At 37.5% G+C, this 22183-nt stretch overlaps 1 protein-coding gene across 1 annotated transcript in view; it reads left to right on the top strand.

Annotated features, from left to right (window-relative positions):
* The window catches only part of LOC129692203 (contactin-6-like), a 344240-nt gene that overhangs the window by 316694 nt on the left and 5363 nt on the right, over window positions 1–22183 (top strand). The window contains exons 13-16 of the mRNA XM_055628432.1: window positions 10381–10556; window positions 10910–11027; window positions 11645–11803; window positions 20913–21062. Coding sequence (XP_055484407.1) covers window positions 10381–10556; window positions 10910–11027; window positions 11645–11803; window positions 20913–21062 — 603 coding nt within the window. The remainder of the gene's footprint in view (window positions 1–10380; window positions 10557–10909; window positions 11028–11644; window positions 11804–20912; window positions 21063–22183) is intronic.

Below are 22183 nucleotides of genomic sequence, written 5' to 3'. Positions count from 1 at the left end.
GTGGTTCCTGATCTTTTCTCCAAGTTCTTCAGCTCAAGAATTTTCTCATTTTGTGTTTTCTTTATTGATTCTAATTCTGTTTTCATGCCTTGCACCATTTCTTCCGTGTGTTTGAATTTGGATTCCTGTCTCTCTACGATGGACTCTATTTCTTTGTTCATTTCCTTTTTGTATGCCACTAATTTTTTCTCTACTTGTGCCTCTATTTGTTTGGCTATGTTTGCCTGTGTTTCTTTAAGGGTTTTGTCTATTTCTTCTTTCTTTACCTCCAATTGACTGGCCAACTCTTTGAAAGATTTGTTCATTTCCTCCTTATGAGCTTCAAATAATTGAGCAAGCATGGCTTTAAGGTCATTTTCCTGTGCTTCTGATGAATTGGAGTATCCATCGATTTTGGGGTTTGCTGGTGAAGTCATGATGTCCTGATTTATGTTGGAAGTGTTCTTTCGCCTACCCCTAGCCATTGGCTTATCTGAGACCTTCCCTGTTTGTTTTTGGATTCTGCCGATCAGACTAGTACTGTCTCTCTCTCGAGTCTGGAGAATTCTTCAGGAAGTTGAGAGAGGTCCCCTGTCCTTAGCGTGTGCTGAGGACTAGCTGTACCTATGGGAGGAAAGTACGCAGGCGCAAACAGAGGCAAATGCAAGTGTGCGTGCGTGTGTATACGTGTGTGTGTGTGTGTGTGTGTGTGTAAGTGTGCGTGGGCATGTGTCTCGGGGGACAGTGTGATGGCTTATGTTGAACCCTTGAGTGTGTGGGAGGGGCTCTGTAATGTATATGTCGCAGGCGCTAGTGAAGATCGCAGAGCAATTTCTGGCATTAACTGCCTTAACTCCTCAATTAGACCCACAGAGCAGGAACTTCAATGTCCCAAGTGCCCCTCTGTTTCCCAAAGTGGGTATATGGGTGGGAGGGGGTTCGATGCCTGGCTTCTGTTTTAGAAGGACCCAGGATCAGTGGAGCTGCAGATTCTCAAGGGTGCACTCAATTACAGGCAGGTCACTTGGCAGAGATCCGGGTATCTGGGCTCTCTGCTCTCTGGTTTGGCCCTGCTTCTTTGATGTGCTCCACCAGTTCCGTGCTGTTGTCACTGCCAGGTTATGAGGTCTTGCTGCAGCTGGAGATTTCAGGGTGGTCACGTCAGTAGGAATCGGGGTAACCAGCCTTTCTGTTCTCTGGTTTGGCCCTGGTTAGTCTTAAACTGGAGGGCTGATGTGCCCCGCCAGCTCAGTGCTGCTCCGCCGCCAGGTTAGAAAGTCCTGCTGTAACTGGAGACTGGGTTGCTAGTCCAGATGCTTTCTGGGAAGTCCTGGGGTCTCTTCACTGTACTCTCCAAGCTTCGGAGGCCCAGCGCCTGGTGTGTCTAGCTTGTATGGCGTTTCTGCCTGTTTTTGGTGATTATATAGCGTATTCTCTGTCACTGTGGGATTGGGCGGGCCGTACCGTCAGTGATGGCGCTCCTGCGGAGCTAGTATGGCGTCTAGCAGACTCGGGCCCTGGGAGGATGGTGCAGCCGCCGCGCAAATCTGGGGCTCCAAGACACAATACTGCTGGCCTTTGCCGATAAAGGGCTTGGGGCTCCGCCTCAGTGGCTGCAGGCCCCAGGCAGTTAGGTCTGCGCTGAGAAAGGCGAGTCAGCTGTGCCAAGGAGGAGGGAGGTCTGGGGGAGGGGAGTGCCAAGAGATCAAAGGATCGTTTCTCACCTTCCCCAAACAAGTCCCTGGGTGACCCGAGACCAAGGTTTTCACCTCCTGCGATGTTCACTGTTGTTTAGAAAGTCTCTCCGTTGTTTCCCTGGCTTCAGAAGTTCTTCCACTCATCAACTCAGAACTTTATCTCTTCCACAGCTCGGAAACTGTGTGTGCTAGTCGCCATCTTGGCTCCGCCCCCGCTTTTCAGCTTCTTTAGTTCTTTGTATATACTGTATATTAGTCCTCTGTCAGATGAAGGGTTAGTGAAGATACTTTCCCAATCTGTAGGCAGTCGTTTTGTTTTGATGACAGTGTCCTTTGCTTTATAGAAGCTTTTCAGTTTCATGAGGTCCCATTTATTGATTGTTGCTCTTAGAGCCTGTGCTGTTGGTATTCTGTTCAGGAAGTTGTCTCCTGTGCCAATGAGTTCTAGGCTGTTCCCCACTTTTTTTTCTAACAGGTTTAGAGTATCTGGTTTTATAGGTCTTTGATCCACTTGGACTTTAGTTTTGTGCAGGGTGATAAATATAGATCTATTTTCATTTTTCTGCATGTGGACATCCAGTTGAACCTGCACCATTTGTTGAAGATGCTGTCTTTTTTCCATTGAATGGTTTTGGCTTCTTTGTCAAAAATCAAGTATTCATAGGTGTGTGGGTTTATTTCTGGGTCTTCTATGCGGTTCCATTGATCCTCCTTTCTGTTTTTATGCCAATACCATGCAGTTTTTATTACTATTGCTCTGTAATACAACTTCAGATCGGGGATGGAGATACCTCCAGATGATCTGTTGTTGTACAGGATTGTTTTGGAGATTCTGGGTTTTTTGTTTCTCCATATGAAGCTGAGAATCTTTTTTTCAAGGTCTGTAAAGAATTGAGTTGGTATTTTGTTGGGAATTGCATTGAATCTGTAGATTGCTTTTGGCAGGATGGCCATTTTCACAATGTTAATCCTACCAATCCATGAGCACAGGAGATCTTTCCATCTTCTGAGATCTTCTTCAATTTCTTTCTTCAGAGACTTGAAGTTTTTCTCAAACAGGTCTTTCACTTGCTTGGTTAGTGTCACCCCAAGGTACTTTATGTGGTTAGTGGCTATTGTGAAAGGTGTTGTTTCCCTAATTTCTTTCTCGGCCCTTTTGTCTTTGGTATACAGGAGGGCTTCTGATTTTTTTGAGTTGATTTTGTATCCTGCCACTTTGCTGAAGGTGTTTATCAGCTGGAGGAGTTCTCTGGTTGAATTTTTGGGGTCGCTCATATATACTATCATATCATCTGCGAATAGTGACACTTTGACCTCTTTCTTTCCGATTTGTATCCCCTTGATCTCCTTTAGTTGTCTTATTGCTCTGGCTAGGACTTCAAGTACTATGTTGAAGAGGTAGGGAGAGAGTGGGCAGCCTTGTCTTTTCCCTGATTTCAGTGGCATTGATTTAAGTTTCTCTCCATTGAGTTTGATGTTGGCTATAGGCTTGCTGTATATTGCCTTTACTATGTTTAGATATGTGCCTTGTATTCCTGATCTCTCCAAGACTTTAAACATGAATGGGTGTTGGACTTTGTCAAATGCTTTTTCAGCATCTAAGGAGATGATCATGTGGTTTTTCTCCTTCAGTTTGTTTATGTGGTGGATTACATTGATGGATTTCTGTATGTTGAACCACCCTTGCATGCCTGGGATGAAGCCTACTTGGTCGTGGTGGATGATATCTTTGATGTGTTCTTGGATTCGGTTTGCAAGTATTTTATTGAGTATTTTTGTGTCAGTGTTCATAAGAGAGATAGGTCTGAAGTTCTCTTTTTTTGTTGGGTCTTTGTGTGGTTTAAGTATTAGGGTGACTGTCGCTTCATAGAATGAGTTTGGTAATGTACCTTCTGTTTCTATTTTGTGGAATAGTTTGAGGAGAATTGGTGTGAGCACTTCTTTGAAGGTCTGGTAGAATTCCGCATTGAAACCATCTGGCCCAGGGCTTTTTTTGGAGGGGAGACTGTGAATGACTACTTCAATTTCCTTGAGGGATATAGGGCTGTTCATTCTTTCTACCTGATCTTGACTTAATGTTGGAAGATGGAATCTATCAAGAAAATTGTCCATTTCATTTAGGTTTTCAAATTTTGTGGCATATAGGCTTTTGTTGTATGACCTAATGATTGTTTGAATTTCCTCAGTGTCTGTAGTTATGTCACCCTTTTCATCTCTGATTTTGTTGATTTGGAAAGATTCTCTCTGCTTTTTAGTAAGTTTGGGTCGGGGTTTGTCTATCTTGTTGATTTTCTCAAAGAACCAGCTTTTTGTTTCATTGATTCTTTGAATAGTTTTATTTGTTTCTAATTGGTTGATTCCAGCCCTGAGTTTGATTATTTCCAGCCAGTGCAGACCCTTCTTACTTGCCATGAACTTTTGTGTTAAAGCAATTGCTTCCCAATAAAAGAATCCCTACATAATAGAACATGTTAATAGAATTACTTCACACATGGGAATTTTATCTCTTGGGCAATACATAATAGTGAAATCTCATGCATGACATTATGCCTCTGTTGACATATTTATGAATACAAAAGTGTAGTATTACTTAGTCCTTTGTTTTGCATTTTTATCCCCCTATTCCACCCTCAATTGTATATCTAGCACTTAACAGAAGAATCAACAGGTGAGTAGGACTCAATAAATATTTGTTACACATTTAAAAGTTGGAACATTCTAAATGTAAGTGTACCAATTATATACCATATTATAATCATTTATTCATTAAACCTTAATCCTCACTGTACAGTTAATGAGCGATATATGTGATATATATAGGGAATAATTAGTCTAATTTTACTACTGTGTCCTATCTTAAATGGAAGAAGTGGTTGTCATTTTTAATGCTTAAAACTAGTTTAATTGCATGATCTAAAAACTTAAATCAGGACAGTTTGACTCTACCAACACATCTAATTAGCCAAGTAATCTGCCCACAAATATAAATATGATCTTAGGGATATTTTTCCAAGTAACTACTAGAGGGAAACTTTTCCCTACTACAAACAGTTTTGCATAAAATGTTAGCTATCAGTTGTGAAAGTTACAAGGAAGACTTGGAATTGTGAGTGGAAACAGTTATCAAATGTTCTGTTCAGTCTTCTCCCTGATTAGAGTACAACAGAATGTATCTGATATAAGTAGGGCTGTTGTTTCTAAGATAAATAAAAAGAAAGAAACATGGAGATGTATCTGATGAAGACTGAGTTACATTCTCTCCACTATACACAGAAGTAGAGTGAACTCCTCCATCATTATCATGACTTCTTTATCACAAGTTACCTTAAAGCCTACAATTATTGCTTCCTATATTCCATGTCTGTATTTGCTACTATGACATTTTTATATAAAATTTCAGCTTAAGTTCTGAAGGTAAAATTGAGTGATGCATTGTCTCAGTCTGTTTTCTGTTGTTACAGCTGAGTTGAAATATGTTCATAGATTTTTGTGAAGATCACCTTAAAGTTTTATTCTGTGTGTATAATCTATCATTGGTATTTTTGCTTTGATGAGAATGGAATATTTTTATGGGATTTAGTTTTAGTTTTGCTTTTTGTTTCTTTAAAGTTTTATTTTATTTAATTCTGCATGGGTTTATGTGTCTGTGTGAATGTATGGATATATACCAGTGTACAGACATGAAGGCCAATAGAAAGTGTCTCATGCCTAGGAGCTGGAGTTAAAGACATTTGTAGGACTCTTAGCTTGTGATTTGAGTTGACACATAGACAATGCCCTTAGAAATAGAGCTGCTTCACAGTCCTAAGAAAGGAAATATGCATGTTTAGATGTAGTTCGTGGGCAGCTCAGCCTCCATGAGTCTTCCCTAGTAAGAGGAGCAGGGGCAGTCTCTGGCATGAACTCCATTTCCTGCTCTTTGATCATCTTCCCCTGTCGAGGTGGCCCTACTAGGCCACAGGGAAAGAAGATCCAGACAGTCCTGATGAGGCTCGATAGACTAGGATCAGATAGTAGTGGAGGAAATCCTCCCCCATTAGTGGACTAGGGAGGGACATAGGGGAGAAAGAGGGAGGGAGAGAGGGACTAGGAGGAGATGAAGGAGAGGCTACAGCTGGGACACAAATTGAATAAAATGTAAATATATATATATATTATTAAATAAATAGATACACAAATAAATAGATAAGAAAATATAAATAAATAAATAAATAGATGAGTGAATGAATTAATGAATGAATAAATAAATAGATAAATAAATAAGTAAATAATAGAATGGAAGGAAGTGTGCTAACCTAAATGCATATCAAGGGATCCTCCAGGAATAATGGAAAAAAAAGTTTCCTCTAGCAGAGTCTTTCTGGTTATACAAACCACTCCTAAGACCAGGCTTCACACCCATAAATAAGTGGCCAACAAAAAAACTAACTCAATAATGTTTTTTTTTTTAATTTATTTTTGTCTCATAAGGCTTTGAGCAGCAGATGCTGCAGGTTTTTCTTCTTCTTCTTCTCCTCCTCCTCCTCCTCCTCCTCCTCCTCCTCCTCCTCCTCCTCCTCCCTATTCTCTTCTACCTCCTTTTTTACCCCACCCCTCCTTCTCCTACTTCTTTCACAACAGGTCTTTTGCTTTTGTATATTACAGTTTTGTCTATTATAGTTGTGATAGTTGTGTGTTCCGGTACATATATCTCTGTCTTATATGTGTTTCTAATATTTTTCCTTTGGTTTATTGTCTCTCGGTCAGTATGTTGGGTTTATCCTAGTCATGTTTGTTTGTTTTTAGTTCATCTTATTTTATTTTTTATTCTTATATTTCTTTATTTTAAGATACCTGTTTGTTTTCTAATAAGAGCAAAAAAGAATATAGATTTGGGTCTTTGGGAAGGAGTAGGGAGAATTGGAATCATAATGAGAATACATTATGTAAATAAATAAATATAATAGCAAAATAGAAGTAATATTACTATTATATTATTACTATAATAGTAATAATGGACCTTTGTGAATACCGGACCAATGCTCTGGTATTAAATCTACGTGTTTTACTATAAATAAATAACTAAAATTTTTATTTTTGTTATTATATTATAATAAAATTATAATATAATTTTATTATATTATAATAAAATAATAATATTTTATTATTATATTTAATAAAATAAAATAAAAATTATTTTTATTTTATTTTATTATTTTAGATAAAAGATCTAAAATATACCTGAATTACACTTGGAATGACTTTGAAGTTTAATGCTGTGACTTTGGGATTTGTGGGACTATGGTTGGTTGGCCTCTAGAAAAAAATGTGTCTCAAAAGGAGGTTTCTATGACAGCTGAATATTTTGACATCAAAGACTATGAATTTACAAAGACAGACTTCTATCTTTTCTATTCATGTTGCAATTTCAGTTAAAACAGAAAGTGATCATCACAAGCATTCATGAAATATAATGTGTTACATTCATACTTTTAAATATAAGCATGCAATTATAAAACTACACAAATTGTGGTATATACAACTTTAGAAATGCAATTTGTCTCATGGAATTTTAAGCTATTGCTTCTATTATTATAGCTGGATATCTAGAGTAAAATATAAAAATAGTGCAGCCACTATGTATGGAATGTTGTCTTTCGAGTTCTTTTCTGAAACTTATTCCTCCATAAATTATGAAGAAAACTGTGTATAAATTAAGTAATATATTATTTTTTGTGAATTACCTAAAATTTGTTTTGATTATAATCATCCCACTCAGACTTAGCCTCAATTATCCTTTTAACTTCTCCAAAATCCACTCATCCACATTGTCCTCACAATTTCATACCCCCTTTTTCTTTTTTTTATTATTTTTTAAATAAAATATATTTTTATTACATCCTCCTATGCTGCAACCCCTTCCATACCCTACTAACCTTCCTTTTCTGTCTTTACAAATAAATAAATAAATAAATATATTAAAAATATTAAAGAAAAAAACCACACAAAATACATGGACTCTCTTTTTTATTGTCTAAATACACACTCCTGGGCATGGAGCCTGCCTTGGAGTATTGTTTATGTACCCAGTGTCACTCCATTAAAAAAAACAAACAAACAAACTGATTTTTCATTGCCAACAGGCATTGACTTAAGTAGCTTCTTGGCAAGAAGTAGGAATCCATCTCCACTTTTTTTTCTACATAATGTGATTTTGTATATTTTTAGCTTGTGCTGATCTTGTGAACGATGCCAGCTTCTGTGAATTCTTTTATCTATCAACCTTGTTGAGTTTAAAAGATACTGGACACTGTTTCTTTAGAGCCATCCATTGCCTCTGGCTTTTCTTTCAGACTTTTCTTCCTTGCAGATCCCTGAGTCTTAGAGGGAGAAGTTTGAGGAAAGCATCCCATTTAGGGCTGAGTCCTCCAAAATTTATCACTCCCTGAACACTGTCTAGCTCTGGACCTCTTAGTTAGCTGCCATCTACTTCAAGAGGCTTCTCGGATGAGAGATGATACTCAGCTCCATGGGCTTAGCAGTATGTTCCTTTAATACAATAATAGTAGTAGGTTTTTGCCGAGGCCATGTCCTTGCCCAGTTTTAGGCTCTTGGCAATTTTAGCAGTGTCAGGTATGGTTTCCATTTCATGGAGTAGACTTTACATCCAATCAAAAAGTGTTCCATTACTCCCATAACCTTGTATCACTGTTTTACGTTTATTCCTGCAGGCGGTTTGCTATGGTAGGTCAAAGGCTTTGTAGACAGGTGATACTGGTTATTCATTTTCTCCTTGTGTTGTGTACAAAGTACCTTCCAGTACCATGAATGCTAGTCAGTAGGAGTGAAAATTGTAGTTGGGCACTTGTTTCATTTCTTCGTGTTTGATGACATAAGTAATTGTGTCATCAATAAAGCCTTACTATTGAAGAGTAGAGGGTAACTTATGATCTTGGCAATGACCTATCATGCCTGTGGGTTCTGTAAAGTCCCACTGGCCATTGACTCAACAAAATGTAACCCATTCTTGGCACTAGGAGTTATAAGTGGTGGTATAAGATATTTAGTTAGGGTAGTGTCTCCTCTATTATATCATAAATAATTTAAATGCCTTGCAAATACGTTTATATTTTAGGTAGCTTCTCTATTAGTAAGTCTCCATAGATTAAGGAGTTCAACATAAGACCAGATATACTGAATCTTACAAAAAATAAAGTTGGGAATAAGCATGCTCTCATTGTCACAGGAAAATACACGGCACAGAAAACAATAGCCATTCAGAACACAGATAGCACAGCATTACGACCAATGATTAATCAATAAGACTCTAGGAAGCTAAACCACTTCTGTACAGAAAAAAAAAAAAAAAAAAAAAAAAAAAAAAAACACAAAAAACTACCATCATTTAAGCAAAGCAGCACCCTCTGGAATGGTAAAAATCTCTACTACTTATACATATGGGTTAGCACCTATAACTGTAAAGATCAACTAAACAAAGTAAAACAAAATGAAATGAAACAAACCAAAACCAAACCAAACACACACCCAAACAAAGAAACAAACAAAAATCTTTAAGCAAAAAAAAAAAAAAAACAACAACAAATAACCTCAAATTAAAATGGTGTATAGAACTAAACAGAGAATTCTCAAAAGGTGAAACAGAAGAATCTGAGGAACACTTTAAGAAATATTCAACCTCTCTAGCCATCGGAGAAATGCAAATTAAAATTACTTTCATATCTCATCTTATACCAGCCAGAATGCCCATGAACAATAAAACAAGTCAAAGTTCATGCTGGCAAGGATGAGGAGAAAGGGCAACATTTATTCACTGGTAGTGGATATGTAAATTGGTACAGCCACTGTGGAAAACTGTGTGAGGGTTCCTCAAAAGCTTAATCTAAATGGTACATTTCCACAATGAAATATTATTTTACAGTTAAGAAGAATAAATTAATGAGATTTGCCCAATAAAGGATGGAGCTAGAAACAATCATTCTGCTCAAAGTAACCCTGAACTCAAAAGACAAATATTTTCCTTTTCTCTTACAGGCAGAATCTAGCTTTTATGCTTTAGATATATATGTTTCAGTTAGAATAAACACAGAAATTATGATGCCGGTGAGGGACTAGTAAGAGGAAGGAGATCTTTTAAAACATAATCCATTTTGTGGAGTATTTGTGCTTTCTGTGTACTCTTAGATACGAAACAATTTAATAAATTATTTTCAATCTATTAGAGGCCACAACATTTATAAAAACTGACTTTCTCTCCCTCCCAAATTATCGATTACCCATAGTTCCTCAGTCATGGGTGGGCTCCATAAACCCCTTCATGATCTAGGCTATGATATTGACTGGCTTGATCTAGTGAAAACTCTCACAGCTGCTGTGAGGTCATCAGTGAAACAGTCCTGTCATATCCAGGAGATACTGCTTCTCCCCAGACCCCCCCAAACTGTGGCTCTCAAGATCTTTCTGTCCCCCTTCTCTCCTGTTTCCTAAGGTGTGATGAGAGCGGGTATAGATGACTTATTTTTCTACAACTTTAAACAACGAAGTAGTAAGTACAAGGTGTTTGAAAACAGATTTTTTTTTTCACAGTGAATGTAATGGTGTTCTTTTTCTTTTTTTCCTGAAATGTTAGCATACCGTTAAAAATATGTATTTTGTAACCATATGCTAACATTTTAAAGCCTCTAAAAAGTAAACTTTTTCTCAACAGAGAGAACTGTCATTACAATCCCGCCTTCTAAAATGGACGTGACAGTCGGTGAGAGCATTGTTTTACCCTGCCAAGTGTCTCACGACCCCACCATGGAAGTTGTATTTGTTTGGTACTTTAATGGAGATGTCATAGATTTAAAGAAAGGAGTGGCTCATTTTGAAAGAATTGGGGGAGTAAGTAACTGGAATTGTTAAGTTCTTAATAAAGCAAACAATGTTTTACATAAATCCACGTAGTTCATAATCATCTGCTACATCTTTTTTTACATGCATAATCACTATCTGTGTATAAAGCTGCAGCTGTTTTTTTTTTCTTTATTTTGTGTATTTCACAGAAATACTTGTTTTCTAGATGCAATTAGAGTAAAGGGTATAATAGAAGGGATCAATTATGGAAAACTATAATAATCTTACTATATCTTCTAATTTCCAAACTGTCTTGTGTTTAATATCTACCCAGCTGTAAAGAAAATGGGACCCGCTGTGTGTGATTATGCTTTCATCCAGTTCCCTCTTTCTGTCTTCAGGAATCTGTTGGGGATTTAATGATAAGGAATATTCAATTAGGCCATTCGGGAAAATATCTATGCACAGTACAAACAACACTAGAAAGCTTGTCTGCTGTAGCTGATATCATTGTGAGAGGTGAGCAGAAATGATGGAGTGGTTCTATTGCTTATTCATAATCAGAAATGTCTATAATACACAAATGGCAGCTATTTGAGGAATTAAATGAGGATAAGGCAAGAAGAGAAATTTTTGTTTTGTAAATTTCAAGAGTCCATATTATGGGTTCTGTGGTTATAGACAAAAAAAAAAAAAAAAAAAAAAAAAAAAAAAAGACTGTGCTTAGGCCATAGTACTAATCCCTAAATTTTAGACTTCACTTCTATTTTGTAATAAGCTTTTAGTGTCAGAGCAAAATAAATTCTGTAGGATATTGTATTTGTCCCTAAAAGTTATATTTACATGAGCAACATTTTGAGAGAAAATGAGTATCAGGTTTAGAAATCACCTCACTGTTGCATGCTATTCAGTAAATGCATGCTTACTGTTTCCTCCTCTCCAGAGACAGTAGTTCCAATCTAATGTGTTATCTGGATAAAATGGATTGTTAGCATTTATTCTGTAAGTGTGTGCTACAAATAGCTTGGGTTCAGTAATTTATTTTCTACGTAGGATAGGTAAACTAAACCATTCTTATCCTCAACTGATGTGTTAAAACATATCCAACACAGCCATTATAAATGGTGTTTCTCCAGGTCCCCCTGGTCCCCCAGAAGATGTAAAAGTGGAGCACATCTCAAGTACCACCTCCCAGCTCAGCTGGAGACCGGGCCCTGATAATAACAGCCCCATTCAAATTTTTACTATTCAAACTCGGACACCCTTTTCTGTGGGTTGGCAAGCTGTTGCTACAGGTAAGTAGTTTATCTAGGCATTGTCACGATTGTCCAACAATAATACTTGCAATAACAATGTCTTAATTCGATAATTTAATAAAAATATTTAACTGTTAATTTTTATAATATAAATTATCACCTATATCCCCAAACTAGAGACTTGTCATATTAATAATATAATGATATACTTGAAAGCTTAAAAAAAAAAAAGAATAATTAAGAAAGGATCCAAGATGGCAGCACCGATCATGCACGGTGTCTGATCACCAGGATAGCAGTAACTGAAGATGCAATTGTGGGCCCCAAAACACCAGTGTCTGTGTTTCCGAGGTAAGAGGAGAGCCCACAGTGAGGAAAACAAGCAGGTCTTTATTCAGATCACCAAGCTAATCCCAGAAAACTTCCTGGGGTTCCTGCTAGTACAAAGTCTCAGTATCTAGCCACATGCCTGTGAACTGCTCTCACAGAGCTACTGGAAACAAAGCTGCAGTCTCTGGCCTCCTAATGCCCACTGGGAAGCAGGAACAGACCCAGATGCCATTCCAAAGCTCAACTCTTCTCCCTAGGGAGACCAACCAGACTCCTGGCCTCTCCAAGGTGACTGCACCCAGAAAGCTCAGTTTCTGAGCACAGTGGAGGGGCAACTGCAGGCAGTGGAGGGGGCAGCGGATTCCAGGACTTCCCTTGGTGAGAGAAAAGCCACCGGACTTCTTAAAATAGCCCAGATGATTCACAGGATTATACATCTGAGGAGAGTGGTGGGAAATTCCCTGAGACCCACCTGCCAGTCAGGGACTGTAGCCACCAGTCTGAAGAGGGCTCCTGAAGGAACATCCAGCTTCCTGCCCATAACTTCTCACATCCTTCTCTCCAGAACTCCAGTGGGAACCAAAAACTGCCAGCCATGGTCAAAGACAACTGGATGGCTAAAGGCCAGCATAAATACACAATCAACAAAAGCCCGAGCAAAATGGAATTTCTGGAACTCAGTTATCCCATGACAAGCAGCCCTGGATACAACTGAAACACAGGAAAATGACCTTAAATCTATGCTTATAAAGATGATATCAAAGGAAATGAATAGAATCCAAAAAGAAATACAGAAAGATACAATCAAACAGATTGAGGCCTTTAAAGAGGCCTATAGAGAAGAAATGAGTAAGTCACTCAAAGAAATATAGGAAAACACAAACAGGTGACAAAATCAATAAAAAGATTTATAATGTGAAAATGGAAATAGAAACAATAAATAAAGCACAAACTGAGGAAATCCTGGAGAGAAAGAACTTAAATAAGAAAACAGGAACTACACAAGTAAGAATACAAAAGATGGAAAAAAGACTCTCAGGTGTCAAAGATACAATGGAAGAAATCAATGTATCCATCAAAGAAAATGTTAAATCTAAAAATTCCTGACACACAATATTCAATAAATCAAGGACACCATGAAAACATGACACCTAAGAATAATGGGAATAGAGGAAAGAGAAGACTTGCTGCTCCAAGCCCCAGAAAATATTTTCAACAAACTCATAGAAGAAAATTTCTGCAATCTAAACAAAGAGCTGCCTATAAGCATGCAAAAGGGCTACAGAAGACCAAGCAGAGTAGACCAGGGAAAAAAAATCCACCTGCCACATAATAATCAGAACACTAAAAGCACAGAACAAAGAAAAAAATATAAAAAGCTACAAGAGAAAAAGGTAAAGCAACATATAATGGCAAACCTATCAGAATCACACAGGACTTTTCAGCAGAGACCATAAAGCCAGAAAAGCCTGAGAAGCTGTCTTGCAAACCCTAAAACATCACAGATGCCAGTCCAGACTATACCCAGCAAAACTTCTAATCACTGGGGATGAAGAAAACAAGATATTCGAGGACAGAACAAAATTTAAATAATATCTATACACAAGCACTACAAAGGTACTAGAAGGAAAACTTCCACCTAAAGAGATTAACTACACACAGACATACACACACACACACACACACACACACACACACACAAAACCCACAGTATATAATTTCACTACAACAAAAACGAAGGTAGACAAACATAAAAAACAAATCACCACAACTGACATTAAAATAAAAGTAACTAATAGTCACTGGTCATAAATCTCTCTCAACATCAATGGACTTAACTTTCCAATAAAAGACATAGACTAACAGAATGGACACATACACAGGACCCATCATTCTGCTGCATACAAGAAACACACCTCAACCACAAAGATAGACATTGTCTCAGAGTAAAGGGCTGGAAAAATGCTTTTCAATAAAACAGACCCAAGAAGAAAGCTGGAGTAGCCATTCTAATATCTACTAAAATAGATTTTAATCCAAAATTATTCAAAAGAGATAAGGAAGGATACTTGTAATCATCAGAAATTTCCACCAAGATGACCTCTCCATTCTGAACATCTACACCCCAAATACTAAGGCACCCATATATGTAAATGAAAGATTAATAAAGCTTAAACCACACATTGATTCTCACATATTAATATTGGGGGACTTCACAACCCCACCCTCATCAAAGGATAGGTCAACAAAACAGAAACTAAACTGAGAAATAATGACACTAATATATGTCATGAATCATATGGACCTAACAGACATTTACAGAACGTTTCACCCAAACACAAAAGAACGTACCTTATTCTGGAGCACCTTGTAGACCCTTTTCCAAAACTGACCATGTAGTAGTCTCAGCTGGTACAAGATTGAAATAATACCTTGTATCCTATCAGTCCACCATTGTCTAAAAGTTGGATCTCAAAAACAAAAGAAATAACAAAAAGCCTACACACACATGGTAGCTGGACAGCTCTCTACTCAATGACAACTGGGTCAGGGAAGAAATAAAGAAATTTAAAACTTCCCATAATTTAATGAAAATGGAGACACAACACACCCAAAATATGGGACACAATGAAAGCAGTGCTAATAGGAAAGGTCATAGCACTAAATGCCTTCATCAAAAAAATTTGAGATATCTCATACAAGGAAATTAGGGGCACACATGAAAGCCCTAGGAGGTGGTTGAGGGAGAAGCAGATACACCCAAGAGGAGTAGACAGCTGAAAATAATAAAACTCAGGGTGAAATCCATAAATTAGAAATGAAGAGAACATTTCAAAAAATCGCAGAAACCAATAACTGCTTTTATGAGAAAATGAAAAAGTTAGCCAAACTAACTACTAATAGAGAAAGAGACACTGTCCAAATCAACAAAATCAGAAATGGAATGGGGGACATAACAACAGACACTGAGGAAATCCAAAGAATCACTGTCTTAATTTAAAAGCCTATATGCTATAAAATTTGAAAACCTACATGAGATGAACAATTTTCATGATTAATTCCACTTACCCAAGTTGAATCAAGATGAGGTGAACAAATTAAGTAGTCCAATATCCCGTAAGGAAAGAGAAGCAGTCATCAAAATCCCCCAACCAAAAACAGTACAGGACCAGATGGTTTTAGGACAGAATTCCAACAGAAATTCAAAGACAATTTAATTGTTCCACAAATAGAAATAGAAAGAACATTTCAATACTCATCGATGAGACCACAGCACCTTGATATCTGAACAACAGAAAGACCCAAGAAGGAAAGAGAATTTCAGACCAATTTCCCTTACAAACATTGATGCAACAATAGTCAATAAAATACTCACAAACTGAATCCAAGAACACATCAAAAATATCATTCACCATCACCAAGTATTAGGCTTCATCCCAGGCATACCGTAGTGGTTCTATATATGTAAATCCATCAGTATAATTCACCACATAAACTGAAAGAAGAAGAAAATAACAACAACAACAACAAACAAACAAACAAAAAACCCCACATGATCATCTCCTTAGATGCCAAAAAAGCATTTGACAAAATCCAACTCATGTTCAAAGCTTTGGAGAGATCAGGGAAACAAGGGAAACAAGGTACATACCTAAACATAGTAAAAGCCATATACAGCGAGCTTATAGCCAACATCAAACGAAATGGAGAGAAACTTAAATCAATCCCACAGAAAACAGAGACAAGACTGCACACTCTCTCTGTAGCTCTTGAAGTCCTAGCTAGAGCAATAAAACAACTAAAAGAGATCAAGAGGATATAAATTGGAAAGGAAGAAGTTAACAAATCAGTATTCACATATGATATGATAGTATACATGAGCGACTCCAATAATTCTACCATGGAATTCCTACAGTTGATAAAAATCTTCAGCAAAGTGGCTGGATACAAAATTAACTCAAAAAAAAAATCAGTAGCCCTCATGTGTACAAAAGACAAAGGTGCTGAGAAGGAAATTAGGGAGACAACATCTTTCTCAATTGCCACATAAAATATGAAGTACCTTTCTGTAACTCTAACCAGGCATGTGAAAGATTTGTATGAAAAAAAACTTAAATTATCTGAAGACACAAATTGAAGATATCAGAAGATAGAAAGATCTTCCATGCTTGTGGATTGGTAGGATTAACATAGTAAAAATGGCCATCTTACCAAAAATATCTAAGAGTCAACGCAATGCCTATCAAAATACCAGAAAAATTCCTTATGGACCTTAAAAGAACAATTATCAACTTCATATGCAAAAACAAAAAGCCCAGAATAGCTGTACAATAAAACATCTTCAGGAGGTATCTCCATCCTTGATCTCAAGCTACACTACAGTGCAACAGTAATAAAAGCTGCATGGTACTAGCATTGAAACAGACTGGCAAATCAATGGAATCAAATTGAAGACCCAGAAATAAACCCACAAATCGATGTATATTTGATTTTTGACAAAGGAACCAAAACCATACAATGGAAAAAGATAGCATCTTCAATAAATGGTGCTCTTCTAACTGGATGGCTACAGATAGAAAACTGCAAATAGATCCATATTTATCACCCTGCACAAAACTAAAGTCTAAGTGGACCAAAGAAGACTTCAACATAAAACTAGATACACTAAATCTGTTAGAAGAAAAAGTGGGGAAGAGCCTTGAACTCATTGGCACAGGAGACAACTTCCTGAACAAAACACCACAGCTTAGGTTCCAAAATCAGTAATTAATAAATAGAACCTCATGGAACTGCACAATGTAGGCACTAGTTTTTTTAAGTCTTTCTTTCTTTCTTTCTTTCTTTCTTTCTTTCTTTCTTTCTTTCTTTCTTTCTTTCTTTCTTTCTTTCTTTCTTTCTTTCTTTCTTTCTCTTCTTCCTCCCTATTCCTCCTCCGTGCCGTCTAGCACTCCAACCCTAGGTAGGATAGAAAGACGTTTACTGGGGACAGGGAGCAGACTCTCTCTTACCTACTTCCTCCTAGTAAGGGTAGTAGACTTTTGGGGAGCAAGTCCTATCCTCATTTCAGCATATCCCAACTTCTAGGAATGGTGCATCAACAGTAACCAGGAGCTACAGGGGGAAAGAACCAGGAGCATTCTTCTTTCTTGGAGCTCCTCAACACTCTCTGGGCTCTGGCATTTATTTTCTCTCCAGAATCCTCAGAATTAAACTATCTCAAGCCTGAAACAGCCCCTCTCTGAGCCTGCAAGAGGCAGAGTTTGTTCCTGTGGACAATCCAATCACTCCCATATCCCACACCTGGGTTTAAAACAAAAACATGTTTACTTATTATAAACCAAAACTTCCACAACAGAAGAACTTCTGTAAAGCAAAGGACACTATCATTAGAAGAAAACAACAGCCTATGGACTGGGGAAAATCTTTTCCAACCCTACATCTGACAGAGGGCTAATGTTCAGAATATATAAAGAACTCAAGAAACTAAACAGCAATAAACCAAATAATCTAATTAAAAACGAGGTACAAAGCTAAATACAGAATTCCCAACACAGGAATATTGAATGGCTGAGAAGCACTTAAAGAAATGTTCAACATCCTTAGTCATCTGGGAATTGCAAATCAAAACAAATCTGATTTTCCATCTTTCACCTATCAGAATGGCTAAGATCAAAAACTCAACTGACAGTACATACTAATGAAGTTGTGGAGAAAGGAGAACACTCCACCATTGCTGGTGGGAGAGCAACCTTGTACAACAATATTGGAAATCAATCTAGCATAGCACTTTCTCTGAATAATGAGAACAGCTCTACCTCAGGACCCAGCTATAGCATTCCACGGCTTATACCCAAAAGATTTTCCACCATACAACAAGAACGTTTGCTCCACTATGTTTATAGCATATTTATTCTGATGTCCCTCAACCAATGAATGGATAAAGAAACTGTGGTATGTTTACACAATGAAATACTATTCAGTGATTAAAAACAAGGGCATCATGAAATTTGCAGGCAAATGGATGGATCTGGAAAAGATCATCCTAAGTAAGGTAACCCAGACCCAGAATGATATGCATCATGTTATATACTCACTTATAAGCAGGTATTAGCCATACTTTAATAAGTAAACTTTAATCCACAGACCTAAAGAATGTAAGTAACAAGAAGGAACCTATGCAGGATGCTTAATTTTCATTCAGAAGGGCAAATAGAATAGACACTGGAAGTGGTTGAAGAGAGGGAACAGAAGAAGCCTTCCGTGGATGTTATCTGAAAAACTATACCAGCAGAGGATTGAAGTAGATGCTGAGACTCACAGCCAAACTGGACAGAGCACAGGGAGTCTTATAAAAGAGTGGGAAGATAGAGGGAACTAGAGACAACAGAAATTCCACAAGAAGACCAACAGAGCCAATCTGGGCCCAGGGATCCCTGCAGAGAATGATGCACCAACCAAGGACCATGCATATAGAGGACCCAGGCCCCCTGCTCAGATGTATATGATAGGCAGCTCAGTCTCCATGTAAGTTACCTAGTAAGAGGACCAGGGGCTGTCTCTGACATGAACTCCATTGCCTGTTCTTTGATCACTTCCCTTGGGTGAGGTGGTCTTGCCAAGCCACAGAAGAAAAGGATACAGTTCTGAAGAGACTCCATAGTCAGAATTTGGATGGTAAAGGAGGAGGGCTCCTCTTTTTTGAGGGTTAGAGGCTTAGGGGACAGGGATGAGAGGTGAAGGGAGGGGGTGCAAATGGGAGGAGACAAGAGGGTGGGCTATGATCAGGATGTAAAATGAATGAAATTTTAAGAAAGAACAATTAAGACTAGATAGGAAGAAATAATGAAACAATAAAATAGAAACAACAATATACAATAGAAAGAATCAATGAAATGAAGAATTGGTTCTTGGGGGGAAAAGCAACTTTTTTAAAATTTTTTATTAATTACACTTTATTCATTTTGTATCCCCCCATAAGCCCCTCCCTCCTCCCCTCCCAATCCCACCCTCCCTCCCCTTTCTGCATGCATGCCACTCCCCAAGTCCACTGATAGGGGAGGTTCTCCTCTCCTTTCTGATCTTAGTCTATCAGTTCTCATCAAAAGTGGCTGCATTGTCCTCTACTGTGGCCTGATAAGGCTGCTCCCCCCTCAGGGGGAAGTGATCAACAAGCAGGCCAATCAGATTATGTCAGAGGCAGTCCCTCTTCCCATTACTATGTAACCCACTTGGACACTGAACTGCCATGGGCTACACCTGTGCAGGGGTTCCAGGTCATCTCCACAAATAGTCCTTGGTTGGAGTATGAATCTCTGGGAAGTTCCCTGTGTTCAAATTAACCAAAATAACCAAAAGAAAGAGAAAATAGATTGGTTTGTTTGCAAGCCAAATTTCAAAAATTAGAAGTGAGAAAAGACTTTACAGTAAACAGTAAGGACATTTGGAGAATCATACAGACATAATTTAAAAATCTGTATTATATCAAGCTGGAAAACCTAACAGAATGAATTAATTTCGTGATACATGAAGACTATTAAAGCTACGTCAAGATGAAATAAACAGTTTATACAGACCCAAAATCCCTAGTTAAGTATAAGTAGTAATTAAATATCCCAACAACAACAATAAAAACATTATTTAGGGCCAGATGTATCGGTGCAGAATTCTACAAGACCTTCAAAGAGGAACTAATGCCAATATCTCACAAATCATTCTGGAAAAGAGAAATGGAAAGAATATTGCCAAAATCTTTTTATGAAGTCACTATTACCCTAATGCCAAAAACTACACAATGATTCAACAAAAACAGGAAATTATAGTTCAACATTTCTTATAAACATAGATGCAAAAATTCTCAGTAAAGTGTTTGCAAATTAAATTTAAGAACATATCAAAAAGATTAACCTCCATGATTAAGTTAAATTCATCTCAGGGATGCAGGGATGATAGACATATTTGCATCAATAAATGTCATCTATCACATACACAGTTTAAAAGACAGAAACTACATAATTATTTCATTAAATGCAGAAAATATTCTTTGAAAAGAATACTAAGCATCGCTTCATATTAAAATTCTTGGAGAGGCTAGGTTGTAAAGGACAAGGGCATACCTCAACATGATAAAGGTAATTTACAACAAGCCGATAGCCAATATCATTAGTACGATGAAAGAATGTTCAGTCATTCCGTATCTGTTCAATACAGCGATATAACAACTGCAGGAGATCGTGGAGATGCAAATAGGAAAAGAAAAAAAAATCAAAGTATGTTAATTTGCAGACGGTATAATATTGTACATAAATGTTCCTAAGATTCCTCCATGAAATTCCTTCAGCTAATAAATGCTTTCAGCAAAGTAGCAGGATGCAAAATGAATACACAAGAATCAGTAGCCTTTTTATATTCAAATGACAAACAGATCTATAAATAAATCAGGAAACACTGCCTTTCCCAATAGCCTAAAAAATTAAAATATATTATAACTCCAACTAATAAAGTACAGCATTTATATATTAAAAACTAGAAGTCTTTGAAGAAAGAAATTGAAGACGTCTTCAGAAGATGGATAGACCTCCTGTACACATTGACTGGCAGGATTAACATCAGGAAAATAACAAGTCTGGCAAAAGCAATCCAGAGATTCACTCCAACTCCCATCAAAATTCATACATAATCTTTCACAAAAAAAATTGAAAAAATAATCTTAAGAATCATACAAAAACAAATGCAAAGAGTTGGAATAATTTTGTGCTCTTGACTAATGCCCATTTATTACCTTAAGTCCTCTGTTCTGGTTTTTGTTTGTTTGCCTTAGTCCCTGAAATTCTCAATGGACAGACATATAATGCAACGGTAGTTGGCTTGAGTCCCTGGGTGGAATATGAATTTCGTGTTGTTGCTGGGAACAACATTGGGATTGGAGAGCCAAGCAAACCATCCGAATTGCTGAGAACCAAAGCATCAGGTAAGAAATCAATGTTTACTGCAGATGGAAGATCCTTTCTGTGCTAATACTCCAAAAAGACATTCTCTGGGTCTTTTAGAATTTTTATAACAATAGTAGTGTTGATGAGTAAGTCCTTCGAGTTTTTGCACTTGTAATTGACCTTAGACCAATGCCAGGTGTATCCCGCTCAGCTCTTTCCCACAATTGGCACTTGAATTTGAGTCAAATTTGTGTTGAAATAATGTTAAGAAGATGTGTGAAGAAAGAGGAGCTTTTCAGAAACAACCTTAAATATATTTTCTTTTCAAACTCTAATAGAGAATCTACAGTTGGAAGGTGTGTTAGGGCCTGTTCATTAAAATGGCAGTAAAAAATTAATGCAGCAAGTATTTGGCTCAGCCAAAATTTACTTTCATCTATTTTTTTTTCAATTCTGATCTAGTTACAGCTTCACTGAGGAATACTATCAATTCTTCTCCATGCAAATGAGATACTTCCTAATCTCACTGAACAAAAGTGCTGTTTGAGCATCAGCTGGTTGACTGAACAGCAGAGCCAGAGTGCAGCCTAGCTCCAAATCATGCCTTCTTTTTTTCATTTTTATTAATTATTATTATTATTTATTACAATGTATTCACTTTGTATCGCGGCTGTGGCCTCCTCCCTTGTCTAAAACCCCTGCTCTGATGTAGCCCGTAGATTCAATCTCCAGTTGGTTTCCCTAGGAAAGGAGCAGGGGTTGTCTCTGACATGAACTCAGTGGAAGGCTCTCTGATCACCTTCCCCTGGAGGGTACAGCCTTGCCAGTCCACAATGGAAGATGATGCAGCCAATCATGATGAGACCTGATAGGACAGATAGAAGGGGAGGAGTTCCCCCCCCCATTAGTGGACTAGGGGAGGGCCATAGGGGAAGAAGAGGGAGGAGGGTGGGTGGGATTGGGAGCAAACCATGCCTCTTTAAATTCTTTTTAACAGACCCTATTTGTTTCACCTCAGCTTTCATGTGCACGGTGGCGGCATGCCTAGTCTTTTGTTGAGCAAAGCTCATACAGTTCCTGTTCTTATTCAGCCAAATAACTGTAAAACTCCTTGTCCTTGTTGCTTATTAAAAAAAAAAAAAAAAAAAAAAAAAAAAAA

The sequence above is a fragment of the Psammomys obesus genome, unplaced genomic scaffold (genome assembly GCF_907164565.1).
Source record: "Psammomys obesus unplaced genomic scaffold, mPsaObe1.curated_primary_1811, whole genome shotgun sequence".
Lineage (NCBI taxonomy): Eukaryota > Metazoa > Chordata > Mammalia > Rodentia > Muridae > Psammomys > Psammomys obesus.
The sequence above is the reverse complement of the archived record's forward strand: the minus strand, read 5'-3'. Positions and strand labels throughout refer to the sequence as shown.